General features: G+C 42.0%; 2 protein-coding genes across 9 annotated transcripts in view; one reads left to right on the forward strand and one right to left on the reverse strand.

The window, feature by feature from the left end:
* LOC139765509 (beta-1,3-galactosyltransferase 4-like) overlaps nt 1-8,373 on the reverse strand; it is a 140,817-nt gene extending 132,444 nt beyond the window's left edge. Inside the window, exon 1 of the mRNA XM_071693023.1 lies at nt 8,247-8,373. The gene's annotated coding sequence lies outside the window, so the exon portion shown is untranslated. The remainder of the gene's footprint in view (nt 1-8,246) is intronic.
* The window catches only part of LOC139765486 (protein amalgam-like), a 164,810-nt gene that overhangs the window by 98,084 nt on the left and 39,874 nt on the right, over nt 1-26,852 (forward strand). For 7 of the 8 annotated variants that reach the window (XM_071692915.1, XM_071692936.1, XM_071692955.1 and 4 more), the window contains 6 exons: nt 11,988-12,155; nt 18,182-18,261; nt 19,807-19,945; nt 23,165-23,286; nt 24,304-24,445; nt 25,735-25,906. In XM_071692915.1, coding sequence (XP_071549016.1) covers nt 11,988-12,155; nt 18,182-18,261; nt 19,807-19,945; nt 23,165-23,286; nt 24,304-24,445; nt 25,735-25,906 — 823 coding nt within the window. Of the gene's footprint in view, nt 1-7,747; nt 8,058-11,987; nt 12,156-18,181; nt 18,262-19,806; nt 19,946-23,164; nt 23,287-24,303; nt 24,446-25,734; nt 25,907-26,852 lie in introns of those variants that run through there. The other variant, XM_071692945.1, reaches the window with a different exon arrangement.

The raw sequence follows: 26,852 nt of genomic DNA on the forward strand, positions 1-26,852 counted from the left end.
CAGTAAGGGAGACAATTTTATCATCATAAATCTTTCCTCTTTTAAGAAATTAACACTGTTACGTCATCCTCTGCCACCGGTCTGATGAACTGGAAAAATAATCTGCATTAATATAATTCCCAACGTAACACCTTTCTTTTTTCTTTCTCTAATGTAATTCTTACGCCGATTAAATTCTACGACCGATAAAGTCTGCGGGATTGGATGCCACGACTTCAGTATACGGACACAGGCCAGCAGACTATCTCCGTGGGTCTCCGGTGTGGTGGTGGTGGTGGGCGACAGCAGCAGGAGCTGTGGTCCTTCAGCTCCTCCTCCGTCAGCAGGAACCATGGTGGAAGGTAGTACCTGCTGTGGTCCTTCCGCTCCTACTCCGTCAGCAGGAATTATGGTGGAAGGTAGTGCCTGCTGCGGTCCTTCAGCTCCTCCTCCGTCAGCAGGAACCATGGTGGAAGGTAGTGCCTGGTTTAGGGCCATATGGACGCCCGTGCATCAGGCAGGAGTCGCCGAGAAGGTGAGGGAGGGAGGGAGGGAGACGCATGCAGCGCCCCGGTATGGGGAGGACGGCACTCACTGGGCGGGACACGTTGGGGCGGATGGTGGACGTGAAAAATGGCACAACGTGCTGGATCTGTGGACGGGGTTGTGGGGAGGTTAGAGGATGGGAGAGGAGGGTGTTGTACAGGAGGGAGGGTTGTGGGGAGGTTAGAGGATGGGAGAGGAGGGTGTTGTACAAGAGGGAGGGTTGTGGGGAGGTTAGAGGATGGGAGAGGAGGGTGTTGTACAGGAGAGAAGGTTGCGGGGAGGTTATGGGATGGGAGAGGAGGGTGTTGTACAGGAGAGAAGGTTGCGGGGAGGTTAGGGGATGGGAGAGGAGGGAAGGTGTTGTACAGGCGGAGGAGGGTGAATAGGGACCGAGATAGAAGTTGGTCTGATAGTGAGGGACGTTCCCTTCTAATAATACCTCAGACTGACAATGGACTGGCGGGGCCACACACACACACACACACACACACAGAGAGAGAGAGAGAGAGAGAGAGAGAGAGAGAGAGAGAGAGAGAGAGAGAGAGAGAGAGAGAGAGATGGGGAAAACACTGGTAACAACGCAGTGTTTCTTGGCTGATCTGTACACAAAGTAGAGTTCGGAGAGGGTACGGGGTAGGGGAGGGGTGGGGGTGGGGGTGGGTGGATCTGCTGGTTGACTGGCTTGCCATTGGGCGATATCAGGTCATCTGAGAGGCAACGAGGATCAGCTACACCATTGGAAAGTTGAGGGGGAAGGGGAGGGTGTGGTTAATTGTGTAGGAGGAGTGGCGGCCGCCGAGCTCGTTGACCGCTTTCGCCACCACGTCTGCGTAATGCTTTGACCCGGGTCAGTCAGTCAGTGTGTGTGTGGTGAGTGTCATTTGCTTAACGCGGTAATTACACTGACCAAGAGCGGTGTCCTGTGACCAATTTCGCCACTCATCTCTCGATATATATATATATATATATATATATATATATATATATATCCCTGGGGATAGGGGAGAAAGAATACTTCCCACGTATTCCCTGCGTGTCGTAGAAGGCGACTAACAGGGAAGGGAGCGGGGGGCTGGAAATCCTCCCCTCTAGTTTTTAATTTTCCAAAAGAAGGAATAAAGAAGGGGGCCAAGTGAGGATATTCCCTCAAAGGCTCAGTCCTCTGTTCTTAACGCTACCTCGCTAACGCGGGAAATGGCGAACAGCATGAAATATATATATATATATATATATATATATATATATATATATATATATATATATATATATATATATATATATATATATATATGACATCTGTACCTGACCTAATCTCACCCAACGTAATTCTACCTAATCTGATCCAGTCTAACCTCTTTTCACCTAATCTAATCTAATCCAACCTGTTTTATCTACCCTACACTTAAGTCTCCCTAACTTAAATGTAACCTAACCTAACCTAACTCAAATACAACTTAACCTAACCTAGCTTAAATACAACCTAACCTACCCTAAATACAATCTAACCTAACCTAGCTTACACGTAAATGTTAATGGAGGAAAATACAGATCCTATATGTACGAGCGCAAGACCATTCAAATTCTAAGACAATGATTGTTCTACACATTTAAGGCAATGGCTTGTTTGTCCGGGAGGGATTTCGTAATGGTTAATTTGACATTTTGCACTTTGGCAGCTTTCGCTTTGTCCGCTACGTTTAGGTGAATGATGTAAGGCGAAGATAATCTGAGACAGACACAGTGGGATATAGACAGTGCGAGGGAGCGAGGGAGACTGCAGTCAGGAAAGGGATAGTAAACTATTCAAAAGTTCATATTAGAATTGCCTTAGAGAATTGAACGCCAACAGACGGCTATGTGATCCATAGCAGTCATAATGCGAACATATATGGCGCCTCTTTTCTCTGGCTCACCAGTCTACAGCAAACAGCCAGCTTAGACCACAAGCGCCAACCTTAAAGCTACTGAGAACTGCAGCAGCACCTCTGCAACCCCACGGCTCAAACCAAACAACCACAGTCTTTAATAAACATACGAAAGCACTTGTGACAGCCTTGATAAACAAACATATTGTTTCACTTGTGTGTGTGTGTGTGTGTGTGTGTGCACCAGGCTTGGCACGGGAAGTATCCCAGCACCGGCAACACACGTCAGAATTATGACTACATTGGCGGGCGGCACCTAATCATGATTCGGCACCGGTAACACACGGCAAAATTAACCCGGCACCAGCAACACAAGTAAAAATTCTTTATCAGCCCCGGCAACGCATGTCAAAAGAATTCGGCACCGGCAATACATGTCAAGATTACATTTTCACTTCACCAGCAACACATCTCAAAATCATCCCCGGCACTCTAGCAAAACACGGCAAAATTACTCCATCAACGGCAATAGTTGTCAAAATTGTCCCGGCAACAAAGCTCTAATCTACACCAGCAACACACCTCAAATTTACACCGGCTCCTGCAACATATGTCAAAACCTCGACAAAAAGGGGACAGGAGCAGTTGCCTTAGAACAACAACGCTAAGGACAAGCCGGGTGGTCTTTTCTTTTTTTTCTAATGCTATCTTCAAGGCCATTAATAATAACGCTAGTTAAATGGTCGCCGTGCGCATAGCTATATAGACTGTTAATACAACACCGAATGAATGCACAGTTAACTCTCTCTTTTTCTCTCAACATTCATGGATTTATCATTCGGTTGAGAGAGAGAGAGAGAGAGAGAGAGAGAGAGAGAGAGAGAGAGAGAGAGAGAGAGAGAGAGAGGCCAATTAACAAAAAAAAAACCATATCACGTTAAAGAAAACTGAAATTTATGCGTTCGTCGCTAGGAATGATCGCCAGTTCATGACGTTCGCCCATGTATCATGAGCTAGTGAGTGCTCGCTACTGGGAGGAGAGCACATCATGGATGCCCCGCAGGTGTCAAGCGAAGTTGCGCCAGCATATATTACCCCAGCGGAAAGATACATGATGACTACTGACCGATAAGGTTACATGTGATACTTGAAAAAAAAAAAAAAAACGGACGGGAGAAAACGAGCAGCGCTTAGAAAACGAACTATTAACCAACGAAAACGGGAAGATCAGAGATCGAATCACTTTACCGAGAGAAAGATGGTGACGAATGTGAGGCTGAAGATGATTAGGAGCTGATACTCTGAGAAGATGAATGTGAGGCAGAAGCTGGCGACCACCTCACTGAGGCACCATAGATCCTTACGGGGGAGAGAACAAATGGAGATTCAAGCTCCTTAAACGTGTTCAAATTGCCTGGAGGTTCAGAATAATGATCGCTGACGTCCACCTGGGTAATGGTGTCACTAAGTTCTCAAGGTGGATCACCCATCGGAGAAGGACATGCCCAAGAGACAAACTCAGAGCATGAAACACCTACCCAAAAGGGACGGGTTGGGGAGGGCCATCATCCCATTGTGTTACAACAAAAAAGGCTTCGATAATCTCAATCTAACGAGCTATTCAAAGACTCGTCCGATTTCACTCGTAGTAATGGTTAACAAAACTCGAGGGCAAACATTCTTTTCTTCTTTCTTTTTACCCCGAATGAGGCGAAGTATGTAAGAAAGGCTGGCAGGAAAGTTGGGTAAGACGTGAATATAGTTGACGATCGGCCTGCAAGGTGGCCGGAGGAAGGAAAACATGAAACAGACTAGAGAGAAGGACTTGACTGGCTCGAGACGCAGAAGCACACGACGACTTAGACTGAAAACTATAGACGTGACGAATCTCCTGGACATGTGTGAGGAATCAAGTACCATCTAAAGGGGATACGTGGCTGGACTGTGGTTCTCTGGACTGCTTTGCCTCTTGATACCATCTCCCACACGAGACTGATGGACTCAAGAGCAGGGCTTGCCCAGATGGATCCACAGCTGACCATCTGGGATCCCATAAAAGACGAAAGGAGACAGTTGAAGGGCTAGGCTAACTGAATGATAGGGACCCAGCTGCTGGCAGGGAAAAGGGTACACATGTCAGAACAGATGAAAGTCAGGAGAGGAGAATCCAGAGCAAGAGAAGGGCAGGACTGGATGCGAGATAGGAAATTGTAGATCTATGGGACGTGAGGAATCATATCCCCCAGCAAGAGAGTTGTGCCCACTCGAAACAACGTCACTGTGGTTAATGTCAAGTGTGAGTACCACTGGGATACTCAGAAAGACACAAAGATAAAAGAATAAAAGATCCACAGATCTGAAGCTCCTTCCTCGCATGAAGTGGGTCCATAGCAAAACAGTTAAGAAGACCCAGGGTGGTGTGCGGACCACGAACACAAAACAGACCCCGCACCGAGCCAGCCAGCCAGCAGGCACCAGGGGTGGGCCTGTGTAGGGGACGACCCTGGGTCCAAGTGGGTGTGATTGTTGCACACAAAATTGGAAACACCTGCGAGATCACCCCTGTGAGAGACGGCGAGAGAGAGAGGGACCAGAGACGAGGGAGACAGTTGTCGGAGAGAACTGAGGGTGTTTGGGGGAGTGCCACGAGAGAGAGAGAGAGAGAGAGAGAGAGAGAGAGAGAGAGAGAGAGAGAGAGAGAGAGAGAGAGAGAGAGAGAGAGAGATGGAGATGAATAAAGAGAACGATGGACGACAGAGCAACACGACTCACTGGACCCCTCTGAGCACGACGGTACGACCCATGGACACGACGGTACGACCCATGAACACGACGGTACGACTTATGAACACGACGTTACGACCCATGAACACGACAGCACGACCAATGAATACGACGGAACGACTCATGAGCATGACGGTACGACCCATGAACACGACGGTACGACCCTTGAGCACGACGACGGTACAACCCTAGGGGGTTTAAAGATGGGTTGGCCATGATGACTATAGACTCCCCAGGGTCAGGTTAAAGACAGTGGTCAGCAACGCTAACCTCCTCCACACCAACGGGAACCCATAACAACACCAACACAAGTGCCAGTATCATCAACCCAAGTGTTGGCTGGCTCCCTAGTACAGCACACATGTCACGCGAGGCTCTGATCCCTCCCGCGCTACGTCACGCGGTACACAGCTGCCCCACGCCCGCCCGCCCTTGCACTCTTTGAACAGGTCGACGCTCAACCTCAGAAGACCATCAGTCAGTTTATCGAGGGAAATGTGAGCAGACTGAGATTAAATCTCTTGACACGCAAAGGGTTCGAAAGACGGTTCGAAACCACAGGTTTTTCTCGTATTTGTGAGTTAAATGCCGAGACCTTGAACAAATGGAACTGCCTTGTAAACGAAGGATGTCAGGCTGTTGGCTAACAAGGAAATGTCTCTCATATGAGTCAAAGCGGCGAAATCTAGACATTTCTATTGTTCTTTATTGGGTAACCAGCGTGTCCACTTCAGTATCAGGACAGTGCAGACACTCTCCATGAACTAGATGCGCTAGTCACTACGGTTTCGCTGTAGAAAGTCACTGCACTGCGTAGCGCAAGGAGGAGGTGCTGTTGTCAAATTCAAATCTTCAGTGGAGTTAAACATCTGCAAACGATATCGTTCTCGTACACAAGATGATTAATGAATGTAATTGTGTTATATTTTTTTCTTCTCTCATTGTCATTCTGAGTGTCAAGATCATATTTAATAGCTTACGTTGCCCCTGGGACACACATGTATTTCTAGTTGCTATATTCGAGATCATGTGATGCGTCAGCTGATTGTGACGTCATCGGCGCGGCGTTCCAATTTGAAGAGGCGCGGTTTTTTTCTTTATTAATACTGCCAGTGAGCTATGTGCTCTGATACTTTGAGGGTGTGTGTTTCAGTGTCCTAACTCCTCAAAGAGGATGGTACGTGAAGGCCTGGCCTTAGACCCGTGATCAGGTTTAGTGTATATTCCCCTTTATTTATCAACTTAGCCTGCGTGGTCACCATAACCAACGGATTATTCATTATCTGTATATCACCACTGCCTCATCTTTATTACATTATCATTACAGTTATCACATTATTCTCTTCCTTTTATCGTTATCATCATACTTGTCATCATTACATCTCACGTGTCTCAGACACGTCACGATCCATTGTTGGCGCACCATATTGCTGGCGCTTAGCCAGTGTGAGGTCAGTGGTGCACATCTCACGCTACCCTGGCGCCAGTGTGAGGTCAGTGGTGCACATCTCACGCTACCCTGACGCCAGCGTGAGGACAGTGGTGCACATCTCACGCTACCCTGGCGCCAATGTGAGGGCAAAGTAGTGCACATCTCACGCTACCCTGGCGCCAGCGTGAGGACAGAGTGGTGCACGTTTCACTCTACCACAGTGTTGGGTCAGTGATACACTTCTCATGCTAGCCTAGAGGCTACAGGGTTAAGGGGCAGAGTGGTGCACAACTCATGTTAGCCTAGTTGGTGTGATGGGGGCATCTCTCTCTCTCTCTCTCTCTCTCTCTCTCTCTCTCTCTCTCTCTCTCTCTCTCTCTCTCTCTCTCTCTCTCTCTCACTCCTTTATCCCCGCTATACTTTCTTCGTGGTCTAGCCAAAGCGCGACCATCTGTTTTTTTAAGTTGCCAGCTCGTCTTCTCAAGTGCTTATGGAATGTAAAACATAAACATTACGACTTGTTACCTTGAACACAGGAGGATCTGCTAAAGACTCTATAAGGCCTTACATTACGTATCTGATGCTAAGCTGTCGAATCCAATTTTAACTGCTTACTGACGAGTGAGAATGCCTCAGATAATGATGTTCATTGATGAAACAATGAACCGTAAGGGTCGAATCAAGTGATCCTTTTGTACTAGAGTTACCCAGTTTCGACAGTTTTACAGCGACATCCAGTCACACAGGCCTGAATGGATGACGTCACAAACTGAGACATACGGACCTCAGTAGTGTAACGGTGAGCGTTACTGAAAGTCACGCTTTACACGGGTCGCCCGAGACAATAACTCGCAAAGGTTCGAATCCTGTTCGTGACAGGCTGACATCCAGTCCACCCCGCTCTCCCCCACCAGCTGGTCGATCAAGTGAGCATCGCCTGGCATAATGGGCTGGAATATGTATGTGTTTGTACGTGCATACTTACATAGGAGTAAAGACATGGAACATATACACGAAGCAACGCGAGTGTAAAACTCCCCCCCCCCCCCCCCCCGTAACACGCAAATAGTGATCACCTGATTCGCCATTTGTTGACAACGTCACGGTTGGGTAGCCGCGGCGTCACTGGGTAATTCATTCGGGTGAATTAGAAGGCGTGGAACGTTTTTATTATATTAGTGTCATCATTCATCAGTGGAGGCAACTGGGGGCACCTCCCACACAGTCAGAACTAAGGCAAGATTTATTTGCTCTGTTTTGACTCGTCTTGTTATACTGGAGACACCCCGAAGGAACGCCATTTTAAAAGTGGGGAGGGGTGAGGTCTTCTCACCATGGTACACACCTCTGTCAACTTGGACGGGTAGTTGACGCTACCAGACATCGTGAGGGAGAAACAGACGGAAGGAAACTTGATGAAATGTATTCCTGAAAGTTTCTGGCCATAACGGGTGAGTATGTCTTCTTTTTCTCTCTCTCGAAGTCTTATTTATGGTGTGAGGTTTTACAACCCTGAAGTTATACCTTACAACCCTGAAGTTATAACTTACACCTACATTTTTTAAGAATTCCGGATACATGTGGGGAGTGATTTCAAAGGTAAGGGGATTGTGGGGGTGGAATAATGTAGCAAAACATACCTTAGCCCGTACTTGATCTCGCCCTTAACCAGCTGACGAAGCCTCACGGTGTAGGGGACTTGCCTAACAGCTTTCACGGGCAAATGTAGATGAAGAATTCACATACTCCTTTACTTTTTGTTCTACTGTGGAAGAAAATGGGGAGAATATTAGTTGTTGCTAACTTGAAGAGCATCTTACTAGATATCAAGTAATAATATGACATTATGTATAACCTGATACATAGAAAAGTATCGAAAGTTATTGTGATAAGTGATTGTCGTGTTTTCTTTTTAAGTTGTGATGGTTTGCTGTGGATGAGGAAGGATATGGTGCTTAAAGCATTCCAATTTGATCGTTTTTATTTTTCGAGAAAGTTAGTCAAGGTACTGATAATCTACAGTTACCAGAAATTATCGAACTTTGAGCAGTCTCACTTTTTATTTATTTTTTTTTTGTGGGTTGACAAAATATTTAGTAATATGGGTAGCTAAGTGATCCATATAATTCCATGGTGTACAGTGTTGGAGTGTACGAACGACTTCCGCATTCAGTTTAAAGCTAAACCAGATGGATATTCTGTCCACCATTTGCAAGCACATATTCTCCCATAACATCCTCATTACTTCTATAAAGAGGAGATAATTGGAATACAATCTTCGAAGAATACTTAACGTTCCTCGTCGACTTAAGACATTTGGTCTCTGTTCCTTCTTGTCGTAGATCAAAATGACTTTTCCATTCATCCCAGACTCTCACGTATGTCCTCCCCCCCCCCCCTCCGCTACTAGAAAAGGTGCAGAAAATGACATACAAGATCATTCTCGGTCCCTCTTACCCTACTTCTGTAGAACGACACATTGGACAATCCCAGATGTCTCAAACCATCACTAGGATCTCGTTTGACATTTCGGGAGAACTTTCTGCGTCAAAACCCGCCACCATCATCTCCCACCGAATCTATATTACGGCATACATATGTACACGTGTACATCCATTCATCATGGCCATCATGTACACATGTATTCTTTACGGTCTCAACGTACATGTGTACATTCATCATGGTCTGTATGTACACTTGGGTGTACACATAGGTTTCTATATGTGTGCGGTTTTCTTTTCCACGCAACAACAGAGGCTAGGCTTTATACGCATTTCACTTAAGCGTAGTTCAAGCTAGAGGTCTTACGCAATTCAACTTCGCTCCAACCTTCGTTTAGTTGTTGAATGTGTGGTACGAGAAGAGAGGTATACACTCGCGTTGCCCCGACTCAACCTTGTATATATGTACCATGTTTTGACTGCTTTGTATGCACACGCACACACACACCCTAGCCTAAATCAGGTACCCATCTATCGATCAGCACCCGGAGGAGGATGAACACTTGGGTTGGGTGTAGGCAGACTGACGCGCCCGAGTACGAACTTAAAGTTACGCAGAAATAAGTATCGTATCGTGCTTGGGACTTTAGAAAGTGCACTTCGCCTATGCGCAGTCTAAAACCGTGTTTCTACCTAGGTATATCTGTGCGCAGTTTAAGTTAGGAATATTTCGCAGCTTCACCTATGGCGCAGTGAAAGATAAGTTTCGTACATAGCTTCACCAATGCGCAGCCAAAATTAATAAGCAACTGTTCTGCGCAGCCTGAAGCAGGGTTCCTGCGCAGCTCATGCAGGTGGGCAGAACAAGGCACTTACCAACCCCCACCATCCTTACTGACGAACATTACCTAATAATCTCGACGAGGGAAAAAAGGACGCGAAACTGCCCCAAAACCGCCTCTCTTGGAGGATAATTCTCCTCCCTATTTTTCTTTTTATCAAGTATTTCCGTTGTTGGCGTTATGCATTTGTCTTTCCTAGTATGCAAATTCTGTATGCTGTATTCCTCCTATACATATTATTTCCCCGCTCCTTTTTATTCCGGTCATTTTTATCTGATTCCTCTATCATATACAGTTTATTTTTCTCTTTATAACCAATATTATCAACTAATTTTCACTTTACTCTCTATGTCGTAGTTTTCGACTTTGTTCCTTAATTTTCTGTTATATTACCAGGTACGTTTTATTACATTATATCTATTTTCATGTGCGCATAGTGGGGAGGGCTATGATGATCGGGAAAAATATGAAGTAAGAGAAGGTGACAGACGTATAGAATTCTAGAGAAAGTATAGAAACCTCACCCTAGAGGCCGAACTTTGTCCTAATATTAAGTATTACAGTCGAGATACTTGAACTACGTTGTTCTCATCTTCCTTCCACCATTTGAGTTGCGTGCCTAGCGCCATTCTTTCGTCTGTTTTCTTGCGCTACCTCGCTAACGCGGGAGACAGCGACAAAGCAAAATAAAAATAAATAAATATATATATATATATATATATATATATATATATATATATATATATATATATATATATATATGCAGAATGTACTATGATAAGCACAGTGAACAAGTTCCTAAGTAAAGCGATCAAGATTATCATAGCCATCGTGGAGGTTTGGTACTTTGTGTCCATCCATAGTCTTCGCAGAGACCAGAACAATCCAAACCCACCATGGAACCTATTCTTTAACCAGGTAATAGCTCTTCCTATTGATAGATCACAAAAATATGCACCCACGTGTGTATGTGTGTGTTTTTTCGTGGGATTTATCGGCTGCCGACCAACGCTTGACCATGTAGCCAAACACAAGCGAAAAAAAAGTTCTTGTTCCTGCAACTCAGTTGATGTTGCTGGATTCGCCAGGTGTGCTTAATGCAGCCGTGTTTTTGTTAGATTTGTTAGATCTCCTCCAAGCACGGGACTTTTTCTTCCATGCTGTTCGTAGATAATGCACCTATGTTTTCCTTATAGATTCGCTAGGGCTTAACTTGGCATGGGTCCTTGTATTTAGGACCCAATTCTCTTTTCTCTTTAATGCACCGTATGTATGCATTATGTATGTTGATGCATCTAATGGCTGTCAATCGCTAGGGTCATTGACCCAGAACCTTACCAAACGTCAGACGTAAAGAAGCACAGCATTTGCTCAATGCATCCAAGTACAGAGGGTCATAAATGTGGAATGATAAGTCTGCATCAGACAGCAGCACCTGCCAGACTCGTACCATCTCATCTGAAGTCGATTATATTTTTTTCCACAAATGGCAAAGATTTGTGGTAACGATGCATTTTATTATTATTATTATTATTATTATTATTATTATTATTATTACAGGCAACTGATGTTGCCGTTTTCATTATATTCATTATTATTCTCCGCGGTATTGTCATAAACAGTAGTGGTGGTTGTAGTTATGGTAATCATAGTGATAGTAGTAGAAATAACATACCTCATTTGATCTCTTAAATTCATTATCACAGACCTAAATTATCTAACTCGCACCGTAACATCCGATCTTCAGTGACATGCATATTTGCCATGTCACTGCCATTTTCACAGGTAATGTGAATCTTTTGAGTGGTTTGTCTCACCTGTAGCCTGCAGGTGATCTTCAGCAGCCATTTCATACCCTGGGTATCCTGTTGAAACATAGATATGTCTTCCTCAAAGCCATTTATGCAAGTTCTAGCTTATATCTTCTGGTGCCCCTCTTCCCAAGTATACCTTTATACTGCAATGGTCGGGAATAAATCAATAATTTATTTAGTTTATCATTCTCTTGTTTTTCTTTTGTATTTATTGATTGGTCCGTCAGTATCCGTTTTTTATGATCTTTTATTCATCTCTTTTTTTTCTTTTTCTCCACGTACAGATATGATATCTAGCCTGCCTGGCTCACCGTGGAACACTGGCGAGAGCGACTATTACTACGACGTCCTGACACCTGAGGAGACCCTGCCCGTCATCACCACACAGAGTCAGACTTTCACTGTCGACTTGGGCGACTCGGTCCTCCTGCCTTGTGACGTCGAGGCCCGAGGTCAGTGTGGCATATTTCCGTCCGTGTTTGTCGAGGGGGTAGAGAGGCTAGCTGGCCCATTTCTATCTTTGTTCCTTGCCCTCCTTCTTCAGAGCCTCCGTCAGTCAGGTGGCTGGTTCCTATCTGTCTCATTCATATTTTTTTTTCCTTCTTTCTGCTTTGACTGTTTCCTTGATATGTGTTAATAATAGTCGGTGCCTGTGTAGTTTGATCTCTCTCTCTCTCTCTCTCTCTCTCTCTCTCTCTCTCTCTCTCTCTCTCTCTCTCTCTCTCCTTCCATGGACGGAAGACTTCTCACTTCCCAAGCCTATCTCCAACTAGTTCATCAAGTCACACCTGGTGTTCTACCAAGGTCAAATATTAACACACAGTATCCCCGGCTCTAAGCTTCACGTGTGTGTGTGTGTGTGTGTGTGTGTGTGTGTGAGAGAGAGAGAGAGAGAGAAGAGAGTCTGTTTTTTGCATTTTGCAAAATATAAAAATTGCTCCAGTTCCACTACTCATGTTAATATGGTTTGTGCGAGTTTTGAAACAACCGGGACTTTTTGTGACGAAAAGGAGAAAAATGTGATAAAATGCCCCTAAAACTGAAAGGGACGTAATATGAATGATTGAGAACGGTTCGTTAAGGATATAAGAAGCTTGATGAGGAACGTATGAACTTGTATTCAAATACAGGAATAGAAATTAGTGATAGTGTCTGGACCATATAATTATCACCTGTATTATATAAAGAATCCAATCTTATTACGAGTGGTTCTCTGAATCGGTATCAGGTTAGAGACTGATGCTACAGGTGAAGACGTGAAAGGACCAGAATCTAGTTCACTAAAATTGTTTGAAAACCATAAGGATATCACTGGAAACACAACTGAAAATGTCTTATTGATGTTCCATGAATGCACAAACACGCAGTACCTTTAAGGGCTGATCTAAGGAGGCGTCTAGAGGTTTATAAAGGAATATAATTATATCAGATTAGGTTACTGAGATCAGTATATCCAGTTGTTATCCTTCCCTAGGGGCTGGTCGATAACGTACCTTAACCTAACCTAGCGTAGGCTAGGATGTGTCTGTGTGTACATGTGCATATACATTATGCGAGTAAAAACATGGTACATTTATACATATTTAAGAGACGGGGCAACACGAGTGTTAAACTCTCTCCCCGTAACACATAAAGTCAACACAAGTGCCAAGCACACCCAAAATCACTCCCAGCCAAAAATATAATTCCGTGTGAAACACTGCCAATATTGTGAGTAGTCCTGTTTGAGTTTCTGTATACAGCTGTTATGAGACATTATCCTCAGCGATGCTAACTTAAGGAAGGGGAATATATTCTGATTTTTACTGACAGTATTTGTGTGCAGAAAATCAACAGTTGTACCACATCGACCCAAAGAAGAGGTGATTTTATCCCTGGTAAACAGAAGAGCATTTAAGACATCCGTGGGTTGTTTATTTACAGAATAGAGATGAATTTCGTTGAAGATTGGAAAAGAAAAATGGTATATTTTGATGCTGTAAAGAAAGTGTCATTTTCAAGACTCGAATAACATTTTTTTTTTTCTAAAAAAGGAAGTATAAAATTGTACTGTACCGAAAAATGTCTATATGAAGCTTCCTCACCTTCGTGCAATCTGTCTCCTAGGAAGAACCCTCTTTAGCTTACTAAAACTAATTAAAAACTTGAATGAAATGATCGTATCACCCCATAAATATCTCTCATGGCATGCAAACTTATGGCCTTTGACCTCTCACTATAACTTACCTCACTAATTCTGATAGCTTCCTTTTACTCCTTTGGACCATCTCTTCTTAGTTCTTCATTACCTCACTCAGTGTGATCAAACCTGAGGAGTATATTCCTGTGTGGGCCTATTATACGCCGTGATTAATTTGCTGGGCATGTCTTCATCCTTGCTATTAAAAGCGATTCTAACTTTTGCCTGCAGACTGAATGTTTCCCCTCATAACTCACTATCTCTCTAGGTGTTTGTGGGAATCGTCATCTCTCGGTCTGGAGTCCGTTTTCTCCAGGTTTGTAATCTTGATCTTCCATTAATGAATTTTACTGATACGTTATGACCTTTGGGTACGCTAAGTGACAAAATTATAATTCTTTAAACTGAGTTTGTAAAGTTCTACATTATGGGTATATTCAGTTAACCCGAACTTCCTAATCCATACAGTATACTAAACATAAATGTGAGTGTGTGAAGTGTACATGATTCGTATTTAATATACTCATGTCAGTTCATTGAGTTAGGATATGTTAAAACCAAATCATATTTTGCCTTCTGTGAATTATATCTCGCTTTTATATGATCACATGTTTCCCTCCGTTTTCTCTGATTTGTTTATGAAAACCATTGACTCCTTCACTACTACTCTTCGTGATCAATTAAGTGTGTTTATCTTAACTGTATTAAGCGTCGCCTTTGGTGCACAACGTTTATCTAGGTGACATATCATCAGTCATATGTGTGTCGAGGTGTGCGAGATACACCTGCTGGCCTACATATGTGAGGATTACTACCGTTGTGACATGTTTAGAAGAGTCAGGATATTGTTTACTGTGGTGATGGTGGTGGTGTAGAGAACCTTGTGGCGTCAGACCCAGGGTTTACTAAACTGTGAGGTGACGGATTGTGCATGTCTGTCTGGCTTGCCACTGACTCACGCTACCATACGGGTCATGTGGGTCCGCCGGAGCTTATTGTTATACTGCCAGGGTCATGTTGCCCCATATATATATACTGCCCTTAAAATACTGTCACAAGTGTCTTCATGCTACCCCTAATATACTGTCAGGGTTTCATGCTTCCCCATATATACTGCCAGGGTCTTCATGCTGCCCTTAATATACTGCCAGGGTCTTCATGCTGCCCTTAATGTATTGTCAGGGTCTTCATGCTGCCCTTAGTATACTGCCAGTGTCTTCATGCTGCCCTTAGTATACTGCCAGTGTCTTCATGCTGCCCTTGATATACTGACAGGGATTTATGCTGCCCCATATATGCTGCCAGGGTTTCTTGTTGCCCCAAATACACTGCCAGGGTCTTCATGCTGCCTCTAATATACCATGAGGGTCTCATGCTGCCCCTTATGTACCATGAGGATCTCATCTTCGGCCTTATAATTTCCTTGGGTTGACGTAGGATCTACATTCTCAGAATGAAGAAAGACGCCCTCATGATGAGTGTGTATTGAAAAATCCTGTTCGCCTAGAGTAGTTGAGAAAGTAATTGAGAGACACATGAACTGGTTTTAATCATATAACACTATTATATTGATGAAGATATTTGACCATGTTCTAATCCTTGTGAAAGCTGCCAGAGACAGATTCCTGTGTTATTTTTGGTTTCAGGAGTTGGGTGGGTTTGAGTGATCAGACACATTCTGTGTCAGTTTCAGGATATATTTGGTTCGTGGAGTCTTAGGCTTCATGTTCTTTTAATAGCAAAGACTGGATTTTTGGGTATAGTAATGCGGTTGCGAAGGGAAGGATTGCTGTGATTTTTCGTAGACAAAAGCAATGGTAACATGGAGGGGGAAATTCCTCACCTAGAATTGCATGGTTTTTGAAGCTGTCTTGAGATTTTCCTTTTGTGTAACCAGATTTAACTTGATTTTCTTTTATTTGACATTCTAAATCTTGCACGTTGATAGCATCAGCCTGTGGTGAGATGGGCTTTTTTTATATTGCATTATTTTTTCCCGTTTCATAATAAGGAGGCATAAAAAATAAACGGAATACTGGCAAATGATGTACGTGAGAGGAATAACAAATAGATATTTTGTTAAAAAGAGGTGAACATTTTCGTGACAGATCGTAAAGCATAATAGATAAAATGGCCCTAAAGATGTGATCTCTCAGAGAGTTAGATTTTTTGCCAGTGTCAGAAATGTTGTAAACTTTTAGCTTTAGGCATTAAGACATTAGAAAAGCATCGAGGTTTCACACTGGTGAGAAGCATTAAGACTTTGCAGTGGAGAGAAGCAATAAGGCTTCATACTGGTGAGAAGCATTAGGACTTCACAATGATGAGAAGCATTAATACTTCATGCTGTTGAGAGGCATTCAGGCCTCACACTAGTGAGAAGCATTAAGGCTTCACTCTGGTATGAGACATTAAGGCCTCACACTAGTGAGAAGCATTAATGCCATACTGATGACAGGCATTAAGGCCTCACATAGTGAGAAGCATTAAGGCTGTAAACTGACGAGAGGCATTAAGGCCTCACACTAGTGAGAAACATTAAGGCTTCATGGTGATAAGAAACATTAAGGCATAATATCAATGAGAGGCATTAAGGCTTCGCACTGGTGAGAATCATGAAGACCAAACTAGTGAGAAGAATTAAAGCATTTTACTGTTGAGAAGCAGTAGGACTTCATACAGTTGAGAGGCATTAAGGTTTCACACTTATGAGAAGTGTTAAGTCTTTACACTGGTGAGAGGCATAAAGGCTTCACACTAGTGAGAAGCTTTGAGGCCTCACATTAGTGAGAAAGATTATGGTTTCATGCTGTTGAGAAACATAAGGACTTCTCACTGATGAGAAGCAGTAAGACCTCACTGGCGAAAGGCATTAAGACCTTACACAGGAGAAGAATTAAGGCTTCACACTGGTGAGAGGCATTAATGCCTTACAGTAGTGAGAAGTATTAAGACTTCACACTGGTATGAGGCGTTAAGGCCTCACATTAGTGAGAAGTATAAAGGTTTCAAACAGGTGAGAATCAATAGAACTTCACATTAGTGAGAAGTATTAAGATTTCATACTGGTGAGGATCATTAGGACTTCACATTAGTGAGAAGCATTAAGGCCACACTGGTGATGAAATTGAAGTCTCACTGTAGTGAAAGACATTCAGGCTTCACACTAATGAGAGGGATTAAGGCCTCGCACTAGTGAGAAACATAAAACATTAAGACTTACACAGTTGAGAAAAATTAAGGCTTCATACTGGTGAGAAACATTAAGGCTTCATGTTGTTGACCTAACAATGCATTCCTACACACCTTCATTTCTGCTCCTTCTCTTACTTCATCTGCATCGTATCTCAACACAACTTCCTTAATGAATTCAGACTTGGATAGGATTTTTCAGTAGGGTAGACAAAATCTGGTTAGATTTAATGTCTCCAAGATCCAGTTTCTGCCCATCTCTTTATCAAAGATTCCTCACAACTCTCTTCTCTTCTTCAACAGCTTTGTAATTCCACCTCTTGACTCAATGAATATACTTGGTATTATTGTAACATCCACAGTACTTTAGAAACCCCACATTGTGGAAATAGCTAAGTCTGCCTGTAAGAAACTGGGAGTCCTGTTTAGATGTCAGAATTTTTTTCTGAACAGTTGCTCCATTTATACAAAGGATTGATCATTCTCTGTGTGGAGTATTTCTCTCATGTCTTGAGGGGTTCTATCTCTTGCATCCGTACTTGACAGATGAGCCGAAAACTGTCCATCTAAACAACTTTCGCAGGCTGACTTGAAAGTTTGACTAACTTGCCTTATGCTGCAATGTAGGTGCACTTTCCTTCTGTAGGAATCACTTTGGTTTTTACTCCTGAGAGCTGACTGCGTGTGTTCCCCACTGTTAGCTAGACCACACGATACTTGACAAGCTGCTGTATCACATAATTACTGCGTGGCCATTGACAACGCATTGATGGGCTGTTTTGATAACTGTTTCTTTTCCTGCACCTCATAGCTATGTAATTCTCTACCCTTTCATGTCTTTCCCATTAACTATGACCTGGCAATTTTTAAGGGACAGGTTTTCACTCCCTCCAAAATTCATAAAAACTTTTCCTTGTCTCTTCCTTTTCCCATTCTTTAACCTCTGTCTATTTCAGTTAAGGTCCTTCCTCAGTGTGGACTTTTGTCCATGACTGGAGCCGCCAACATAGAAAAAAATCATGATAATGTGAATGTCATGTTGTATACTGCAACCCTAACATTATCGCTACACACTTGGGGACTCACAGGTTCTGGTATCTTTTACAGGAGAGTTCAGCCTTACATGGCGCCGTGCTGAAGAGATCCTTTGGATTCTGCGGGAGCATTCTGACGAGTCTTTTGTCAAGGTGAGTTGCTAAGCTTTCTCCCAAGCCTAACACATTTTAGTTGTGGCATATCTTGGATCTTTTTCCTTTTTGGGTCCTCCTCCTAAATCCACCTCCTCCTCTTAGGTTCTCCACCTTGGGTCCTCATCTTCTTGGGTTCTCCAAAAACTGATTCCTTTACTTTCTGTGCTATGCATCTTCACCTGGGTCCTGTGTATATTCCTGGTTTCCATAGTCCTTGGCCTTATGCATCTTTCCCCTCAAGTATTTTGCCCATCTTATTCCAAGAGTTTCTCTTTGGTACTAAACTTTTTCATGGGGAGGATTTCCAGTCCCTCGCTCCCTTCCCTTTTAGTCGCCTTCTACTATACACAGGCAATATGTGGGAAGTATCCCTAGGGATAGGGGAGAAAAAGTGCTTCCCACGTGTTCCCTGCATATCTTAGAAGGCAACTAAAAGGGGAGGGAGTGGGGGGCTTGTTTTCAATTTTCCAAAAAATAGGAACAGAGAAGAGGCAAAGTGAGGATATTCCCTCTAAGGCTCATTCCTCTGTTCGTAACACTACCTTGCTAAATGTGTCAGAGGTGAACGGAACGAGGAGAAGGAGGAGACCAAATTGGAGGTGGAAGGGTGGAGTGAAAAAGATTTTGAGCAATCGGGGTCTGAACATACAGGAGGGTGAAAGGCATGCAAGGAATAGAGTGAATTGGAATGATGTGGTATACCAGGGTTGACATGCTGTCAATGGACTGAACCAGAGCATGTGAAGCGCCTGGGGGAAACCATGGAAAGGTCTTTGGGGCCTGGATGTGGATAGATAGCTGTGGTTTTGGTGCATTACACATGACAGGCCATGATTACCAAGAACTGTACGATTATGATTGACTTGTTAAAATTGTCTGGATGGATTAAACACTGCTTAGGATTTTTGCATCCTATCTTGGAAAATGAAAATTTATAGATATAGTGCACATATGATTAATGATGGAGTAAATTTTTATCTATTCATCAGTTTAGAGTTTAATCTTCCAATTGATAGTTTATATTGTCAAAATATTTGTTGTAGTGAATCCTCAGGTGCGAGGATGTAAGCTTTGAGTCTTAGATCCCATGTGCTGTTTTATAGTGTTATCCTGCCAAAAGATATGATGGCTTTAATGCTAGTGTTCCATTATATCATGTCTTACATGAAATAGCATTCAAAATACTTAGATACTTGAGTTTGTCTTCTCATGTAGAGTTCCTGATATCATGCTTTACTTTGCATGCCAAAATGTTGTTCCATATCATACATGACAAAGTGCAGTGTTTTTAAACCGATACATCCATGGTTATGATGGTAATGTTATGTTCTTATTTGTAGTTTGAGTGCTATCACACAGTTCATACTTCTGTGAGCAGTGCCCTGCCTAACTGTATTAACCTTGAGATTCTAAGATATTGCAAGTAAACATTCATGCTTTCTTAGACACTTCGGACATAAATTGCTGTTTAGGTGATTGTCTTCATACTGCATATTTTTTTATTGTACCTTTACAATATCTCTCTCTGTCTTGTTGTGACAGGTGACATCAGACCCACGGGTGGAACGTGTGAGAACCTCTCTGAAGCTGAATGATGTGCAGGCAGCTGACCAGAATACCTATATCTGTGAGGTCTCCACCCAACCTCCACGCACTCTAGACCATAGCCTCTCTGTCAGAGGTTTGTAGTTCCAGGACTGCTGAACCTTTCCTGCACTGGGGACAATGAGGGTGTTGTGCATCATCCAGGTTCAAAGGAGAAGCGAGAACGAGTACATGCTATCAGCACAAGAACACTTACAGTATCCACCACCAGAAGAAGACTACTAAAAGTACATATCATCATTGAAAGATTACCGAAAGTACACTCATTCATCACAAGAACACCAAGGGTATACACCACTGACTTAAGAATATCTAAGGTGTACACCACCAACACAAGAACACCAAGGGTGCACTCCAATGACACAAGAACATCAAGGGTATATTCCAATAACACAAAAATGTCAAGAGTACCCACTATCAGCATAAGACCTTCAAGAATGTATACTAGCAGCAAAACTATGCCAAAATTACACACCGCCAACACAGGATCACCAAGAATATATACCATCAGCACACTATTACCATAAATACACTCAAGCCCAATGACGTTACATTACTAAATAACAGCTGATCCTCTTCCTAAACATAAACTTATCACTCCCTTCTCATCCTGGTTACATCCTCAAACATTCTGATACCCTAACCTGAACCTTTACGGAAGATGAGAGCTCCTTGCTTGGCTTGTTCTTTTGTTCTGTGCACTTTCTCATTCACCTTTTTCTCATTCAACTTATCAGGTGTATTCAAGAAACTTTTACCTCTATAATTCAAATATTCATTTTTATACCCCTTTCCAATTATATAATGGCACTATACAGGAATTCCACCATTATTCATGCATCTCACCTTAGGTCATACATACATTGAAGATCTTGACAAACCAATTACCAAAACTGTCATTCACTGTTTTTAGAAATTCAGTTGCAATCCCATCCAGTCTAGTCACTTTACCAAACTTTATGTTCTACAAGGCATTCACTACCTTCTTTCTTTTTCCCAAATTATTTGCCATGACACTCTCCCCCAACCATCTCATTCCAAACAGCCCACATCTGCCACTCCATCCTCTGATACATTCAGTAGTCCTTCAGAATACATATTCCATCTCATCTTTACCTCTTCATTGCCTGTTGCCCCATCTCTATCTACTGTCTTCACTGGTACTCCTATATATTCTTTTCTTCTCTTCACACTGTTCACCTTCCAAAACATTTTCTTATTCTACCTGAAATTTGCTGATGCTATCTTGCACCATCTCTCATTTGCCCTTTTCTTCAACCCTTGCACCTTCTTCTTGATCTCATGCCACTTTCATTTGTACTCCTCCTAAACACTCATACTCCTTCCCTGTGGGTACTGCCCATGTACCTCTCTTTTCTCTTTCATTAGTAAGGTTACTTCCTCAACCTACCACTCACTACCCTTTCCCATACACTCATCTCTCAGCCTCCACATACCACACTTTACCCACAATACTTTGCTTTTCACTCCTTCCCCATTCCCCTCGTTTCATTTACTGTAACCTTATACTACTCTTCCTTGGAATTTTCGCACAGAAGTCTCCTTCCTTCACTCACTTTCATCACCTCCTTCCCAACCATGTCATTTCCTCGTATCTCAAAGCTGCTAGAAATTTTCATATTCACTACCACCAAGAAATGATCAAACAGTCCACCAGCTGCCCCTATCTGCACATTCACATCCAGCAGTCTCTCCTTTGCATGTTTGTCTGTTACTGCATAATACAGAAGTTCCCGTTGACCCCATCCCACTCACTTATGTGTACCTATGTACGCACCTTTCCTAAAACAGTTTTCCCAATCACCAATCCCTTTTCAGGACACAGCTCAACAAGCTATTCGCTGTTTTCATTTGCACTGGATACTTCATACCCCCTAGATATACACTAAAATGCCATATCATATCCTTTTGCATTCACAACTCTCCTCACTACGACAGTCCCTTGCATCAAAATTGCTGAAGCACCTGGTCAGCAACATGTATGCCTGAAACCATGCCTGGTTACCAGTAAAACATTTATCATTCATCAGCTATCTGCCTGCCTTAGTATGGTCCATTTAGACCTACCAGACCAGTATTGAGGAAAGCATGCTACATTTTAAGGCTCTGCTTTGCTTATGGATGATATAGAATTTTTTTATTATCCTTGATTGCTGTTTCCTACATTTGCGAAGTAGCACAAGGAACTGACTAAGAAAGGCTGTATCCACTCACATCCATTTTCTAGCCTTTATGTGTAATGCACCAAAACCACATCTCCCTATCCATGACCGGATATATCTTGCAATTGTTTGTTTTTTCTCATTGGGAACAGTCACTTCAGACTGATTACACAGGCTATGAATTAGACTCATCAAACCAAAGCACAGAGCCATGAAAAGAAACAAATTCTTTGATGGCAAAATGATAAATTCTGAGAATGCTTTGCCAGAATGGTTGAGTGATAGATCCAGCATTAATATCTTCAAAAACATGTGAGATATATACCTGATAATGAAAGCTAGAAGAGGATGCCCTCATGAATCACAAACAACCAAGTCATAGTCACTCATGAATGTTAACCACTCATATCAGTAAGGTACATATAAAGGTAAGTAATTTTTAGAGGTTAGCTCCCTTTCAGGAGTCATTTATAAAGGTAGGCCACCTTTTGCTGGTGTCTACTGCATTTCAGTAACATGATTAGTTTAGATTTTTGCTGATTCATTGCATATATTTAGTGGAGTATGTGACATTCACCCTTACCATATTAGGTAAATGATCTCAACATAGGTTTTTTTAAGCTGTATAAAGGATAGGGGGATAGGGGAGAAAGAATACTTCCCACGTATTCCCTGCATGTCGTAGAAGGCGACTAAAAGGGGAGGGAGCGTGGGGCTGGAAATCCTCCCCTCTTGTTTTTTTTCAATTTTCCAAAAGAAGGAACAGAAGAAGGGGGCCAGGTGAGGATATTCCCTCAGAGGCCCAGTCCTCTGTTCTTAACGCTACCTTGCTAATGCGGGAAATGGCGAATAGTTTGAAAGAAAGAAAGATAAAGGATTTTTAACATTCTTCAGATATCATGGGTTCTCTCCTCAGTATTTTTTCATAACATACAGTGGCTCGGCTCTGTGATTACCCTTATTAAGAAGTTGTGTCTTGATCTCTGTCTGTTCATTGAATGTATATTTCATTTTATAATGTTGTAACAACTCCAACCACTGAGTTTTGCAGCTTTGGTGTCCTTAACAGGAATTTACTATGTATTATAATAACCTAACTTTGCCTCCTACAGTGCCTCCATCAGTGTACCCAGCCCATAACCGCAGTGTTGTGATAATCAAGATGGGGAGTACAGTTACCCTTGTCTGCCATGCATCCGGTAACCCCATGCCTAACATCACCTGGAGCCTAAAGGTTAGTTTTAGAATACTAAGTTATAATAAGTTTACCAGATCCTGAAGTTAGTGGTAAATCATAGCATTAATACCATTTTACTAAGTTTGAACCATTTACTGGATCTTTGACTCAGTATGGCCATATCAGCAATATCTGTCGAATCATGAAATCCCACTTTGTCCAGGCCTTTTCATGTACTCCTTTGCCCTTTCTATAACTTGTTTGTTTTTAACAGTATTCTCCCCCCAAAAATAATATGATGAGATAGTCACAGGTTTGCTTATCTCAAAAAGCGGGTTTCAGTGATCCAGCCATGCTGAGGTAACAGGTTTTGTTGTCTGCCAAATTATGCATATCATTTGTATCAGTCATTAAGGCCTCACATAGTTATATTATTTAAGTCCTTTGACTCAGAATTTCACTGCTTTTTATCTACAATTGCCCCAGGACCCCATTCTAAGAAAAGGTTCTAGTGTTACCCAGGACCCCTTTCAGAGTAAAGGTCCTGGTGTTACCTAGGGCCCTTTGCAAGAGATCCTGCAGCTCCAAGGCTGCGCTACTTCTAGTAGCAGGGAAATGATGGACTCTTTTGAAGTGGGAAGTTCTTTGATAAGACTGTACTCCTTATGATACAGCTTCACCAGTAGTGACTTTTCACATGTGATGTGTCCTCGGACAGGTAAAGTTCAGTAACACTTCTTGATTATATTGAATGAAAAGATGTGAATGATGTTTAGTATGTCTGCTATTGCTCACTTCCAATATTATATCAATGACATTACCCCATCTTTATTTAGAGTTTGTGATGATATAAATACCTTTTCATTATCGCCAAACAGAAATCTAGAAATATCTCTCCATTATAGCCAAGCAGAAACCTTGCACGAAACTCGAGAAAGTTCACTTCATCATCCTCATTACAGTGTTGGATTTAAGATGCACTTATAAGATATAGTCTTCAGGTAATGTCTAGGTTGAATGATGATACTAGAAAATGAAGGATAAAAAATAGAATGCTTCTATCATTATCTTTAGGGTGGAAGTCTGCCTGGGCCAGTAGATAGAGCTAACTTAACTGTGGTGAAGGCAAGGCCAGAAGACAATGGTCAGTACAAATGCACTGCTGATAATGGTGTTGGTCAACCAGCTTCCACTACCATCACCCTTCAAGTCATGCGTGAGTATCGTCTTCATCATGTTGTTATCACTGACTCCACCACCGTCAGGATCCAGGACACGCAAGTTTTTTCTTTCTTTTTTTCACCTTCCCACTATCATCCTCCAGGTCATGTATGAGATTTTCCATTACTTTCTCTCATAGTCATTATGATCATCTTTCTGTTCATGTGAAAGTACCCTCTTTATTTCTCATTATCATCATCACATCATTATCCTCCATGTCATGCTTTAGTGCAGGCATCATTTCATTACTGAATGAGTGTTCTGTTGGTCTTGTTAGTTAATGTCAACATTACCATTATTTCTGTTCTTATGGAAGTATAGTTCCTGTCTAATTGCTGTCACTGCCTTCGCATGATCACCATTTAGGTTGCATGAGAGTACTTTTCCTTTATTTTGTTTTGACTTCCACCATGTTCATCTCTTTCCAGATCACATATTGCACATAGCTAGTCTTGTTGTTACTACAGACCATGTATAAGTACCTTTGCATTGCCATTACCATTAGCTTTACACCATTGCCCTCTTAGTCCTGTAAAAAGACTGTCCCCTTTATGTTAATGTTCCTACCACAAACACCCTTACCTTTTAGGTTTTTTGTGATTGCCTTCCCTGGTCTTGTCATTGTGACTGCTACAACCACTCTCACCTTGTAGGTCATGTAGAAATGCTTTCTCTGGTGTTCCTATTTGTTCTGTCATCGTCTTATGTTTGTAGTCCCATTATTTTTCATTTATTGCCTGAGCACCCTCCCCGTTACCATAGTTTTATTCATTTTGAACTGTAAGTATTGATAAATGAAATAGTCTTTGACAAATACATGAATAGGTCTTGATTCTTTGAGATAAATGTAAACCTATTTTATTATCTATACTGACATGGTAAACAGTGAATAAGACTTGATCATTAGTTTCTGAATCTTGTGTATTTGGAGCCGTAGAGGTGCCCAAATGAAATTATAGACTGTAGGAATTTTTTAAAAGGTTTTGATAAGTTTTATTGCGTGTAAATGCACTGCATTTTTTATGATACGTATTGCTCTAATTCAAGAAAAATACTCTGAATCTCAGGTGTGAACTGTGGATTGATGTAGCTTCATTGCTAACCCATAACCCATGCATAAAGAGTGGAATTTTAGCTATTTTTGCTTTTGTGAGTTAGTTCTGTGCCTTAATCATTGGCACAGCTCATGGATCCTGTGTGCTGAATTAGTTTTATAGAACTGATAGATCACTTTATGCTATTTGAGGGTAAAATAACTCATGCAAAACTATTTTTTATGGACAGATCCTCCTAAAGTTCGGGAGGAAAAAAAGGAAGTGTACACTGGGGTAAACTTTGATGCCACACTTGCCTGCTTTGTTGATGCAGAGCCGCAGGCCCAAGTCAAGTGGTACCGTGTGGGTGACATCCCTGTAGATCCCCTTAGACTCATTAAGGGTATTGATACCAACAAGCGGTGAGAACAGTTGCCTTTTATTTATGATTAATCATAATGATGTAAGCAAATTTGTGACAAATTGACTTACAGATCTTTATAATTGATATTCTAATTCTATTGTATCATTATTCTCATTCATTTATCACAATTATACGGTAACTTAAACAATATTGACAGTGCAGAAGTCAGAAATAATTATTCCTTACTTATTTTGATAGTGTAGCTCAGGGTGTAAAACTTATACATCAATTAACAGATTGTTGTTATCAGTGAGATGGAGGATGAATTCTATCCTAAAGCATTTATGAAAACAATATGCAACTTCTTGTTATGAGTTGCAACTTACATGGAAAAGATTGTACTCATAGATACATATCTACATAGTTGCATTCATGTGTTATCCATTCAGTAAACATTCCTGTGTTATCCATTCATTTATACTTATACATACTTAGATACACATCACATACCATTTCTGTAGTGGATATCACTTATTCCAAACATTTTGATGGGGCAAGTCATCCTACCCAAAATAAAAACAGTACCAAATTGGAGGTGAAAGGATAGAGTGAAAAAGATTTTAACTACTCGGGGTCACCTAAAAATGCGAGAGGATGAAAGGCATGCATGGGATGGAGTGTAGTGGTGTGGTATACAGTGTTCAACATGTTCAGAGAACTGAACTTTGTTCCATGGGCTTGGTTGTGAATAAGGGTCTGTGGTTTTGGTGCAGTACTCATTACAGCTGGAGAATGGATGTGAGCAAATATGGCCTTTTCTTTGTTTATTCCTGGTGCTATAAGGAATAGTAATGACTGTAAACTGCTTGAAGAAAATGCCTTCCAAGTTAAGAAATTAGTATAGAAATATAAAGATTCTCATCATGTGTGATGTGAGTAGTATAAGTGACATAGATTGTAATGATAAGAATATATGTAAAAGAAAGCTAAAGGTAATGTTGCAA

The sequence above is a fragment of the Panulirus ornatus genome, chromosome 4 (assembly GCF_036320965.1).
Source record: "Panulirus ornatus isolate Po-2019 chromosome 4, ASM3632096v1, whole genome shotgun sequence".
Taxonomy (NCBI): domain Eukaryota; kingdom Metazoa; phylum Arthropoda; class Malacostraca; order Decapoda; family Palinuridae; genus Panulirus; species Panulirus ornatus.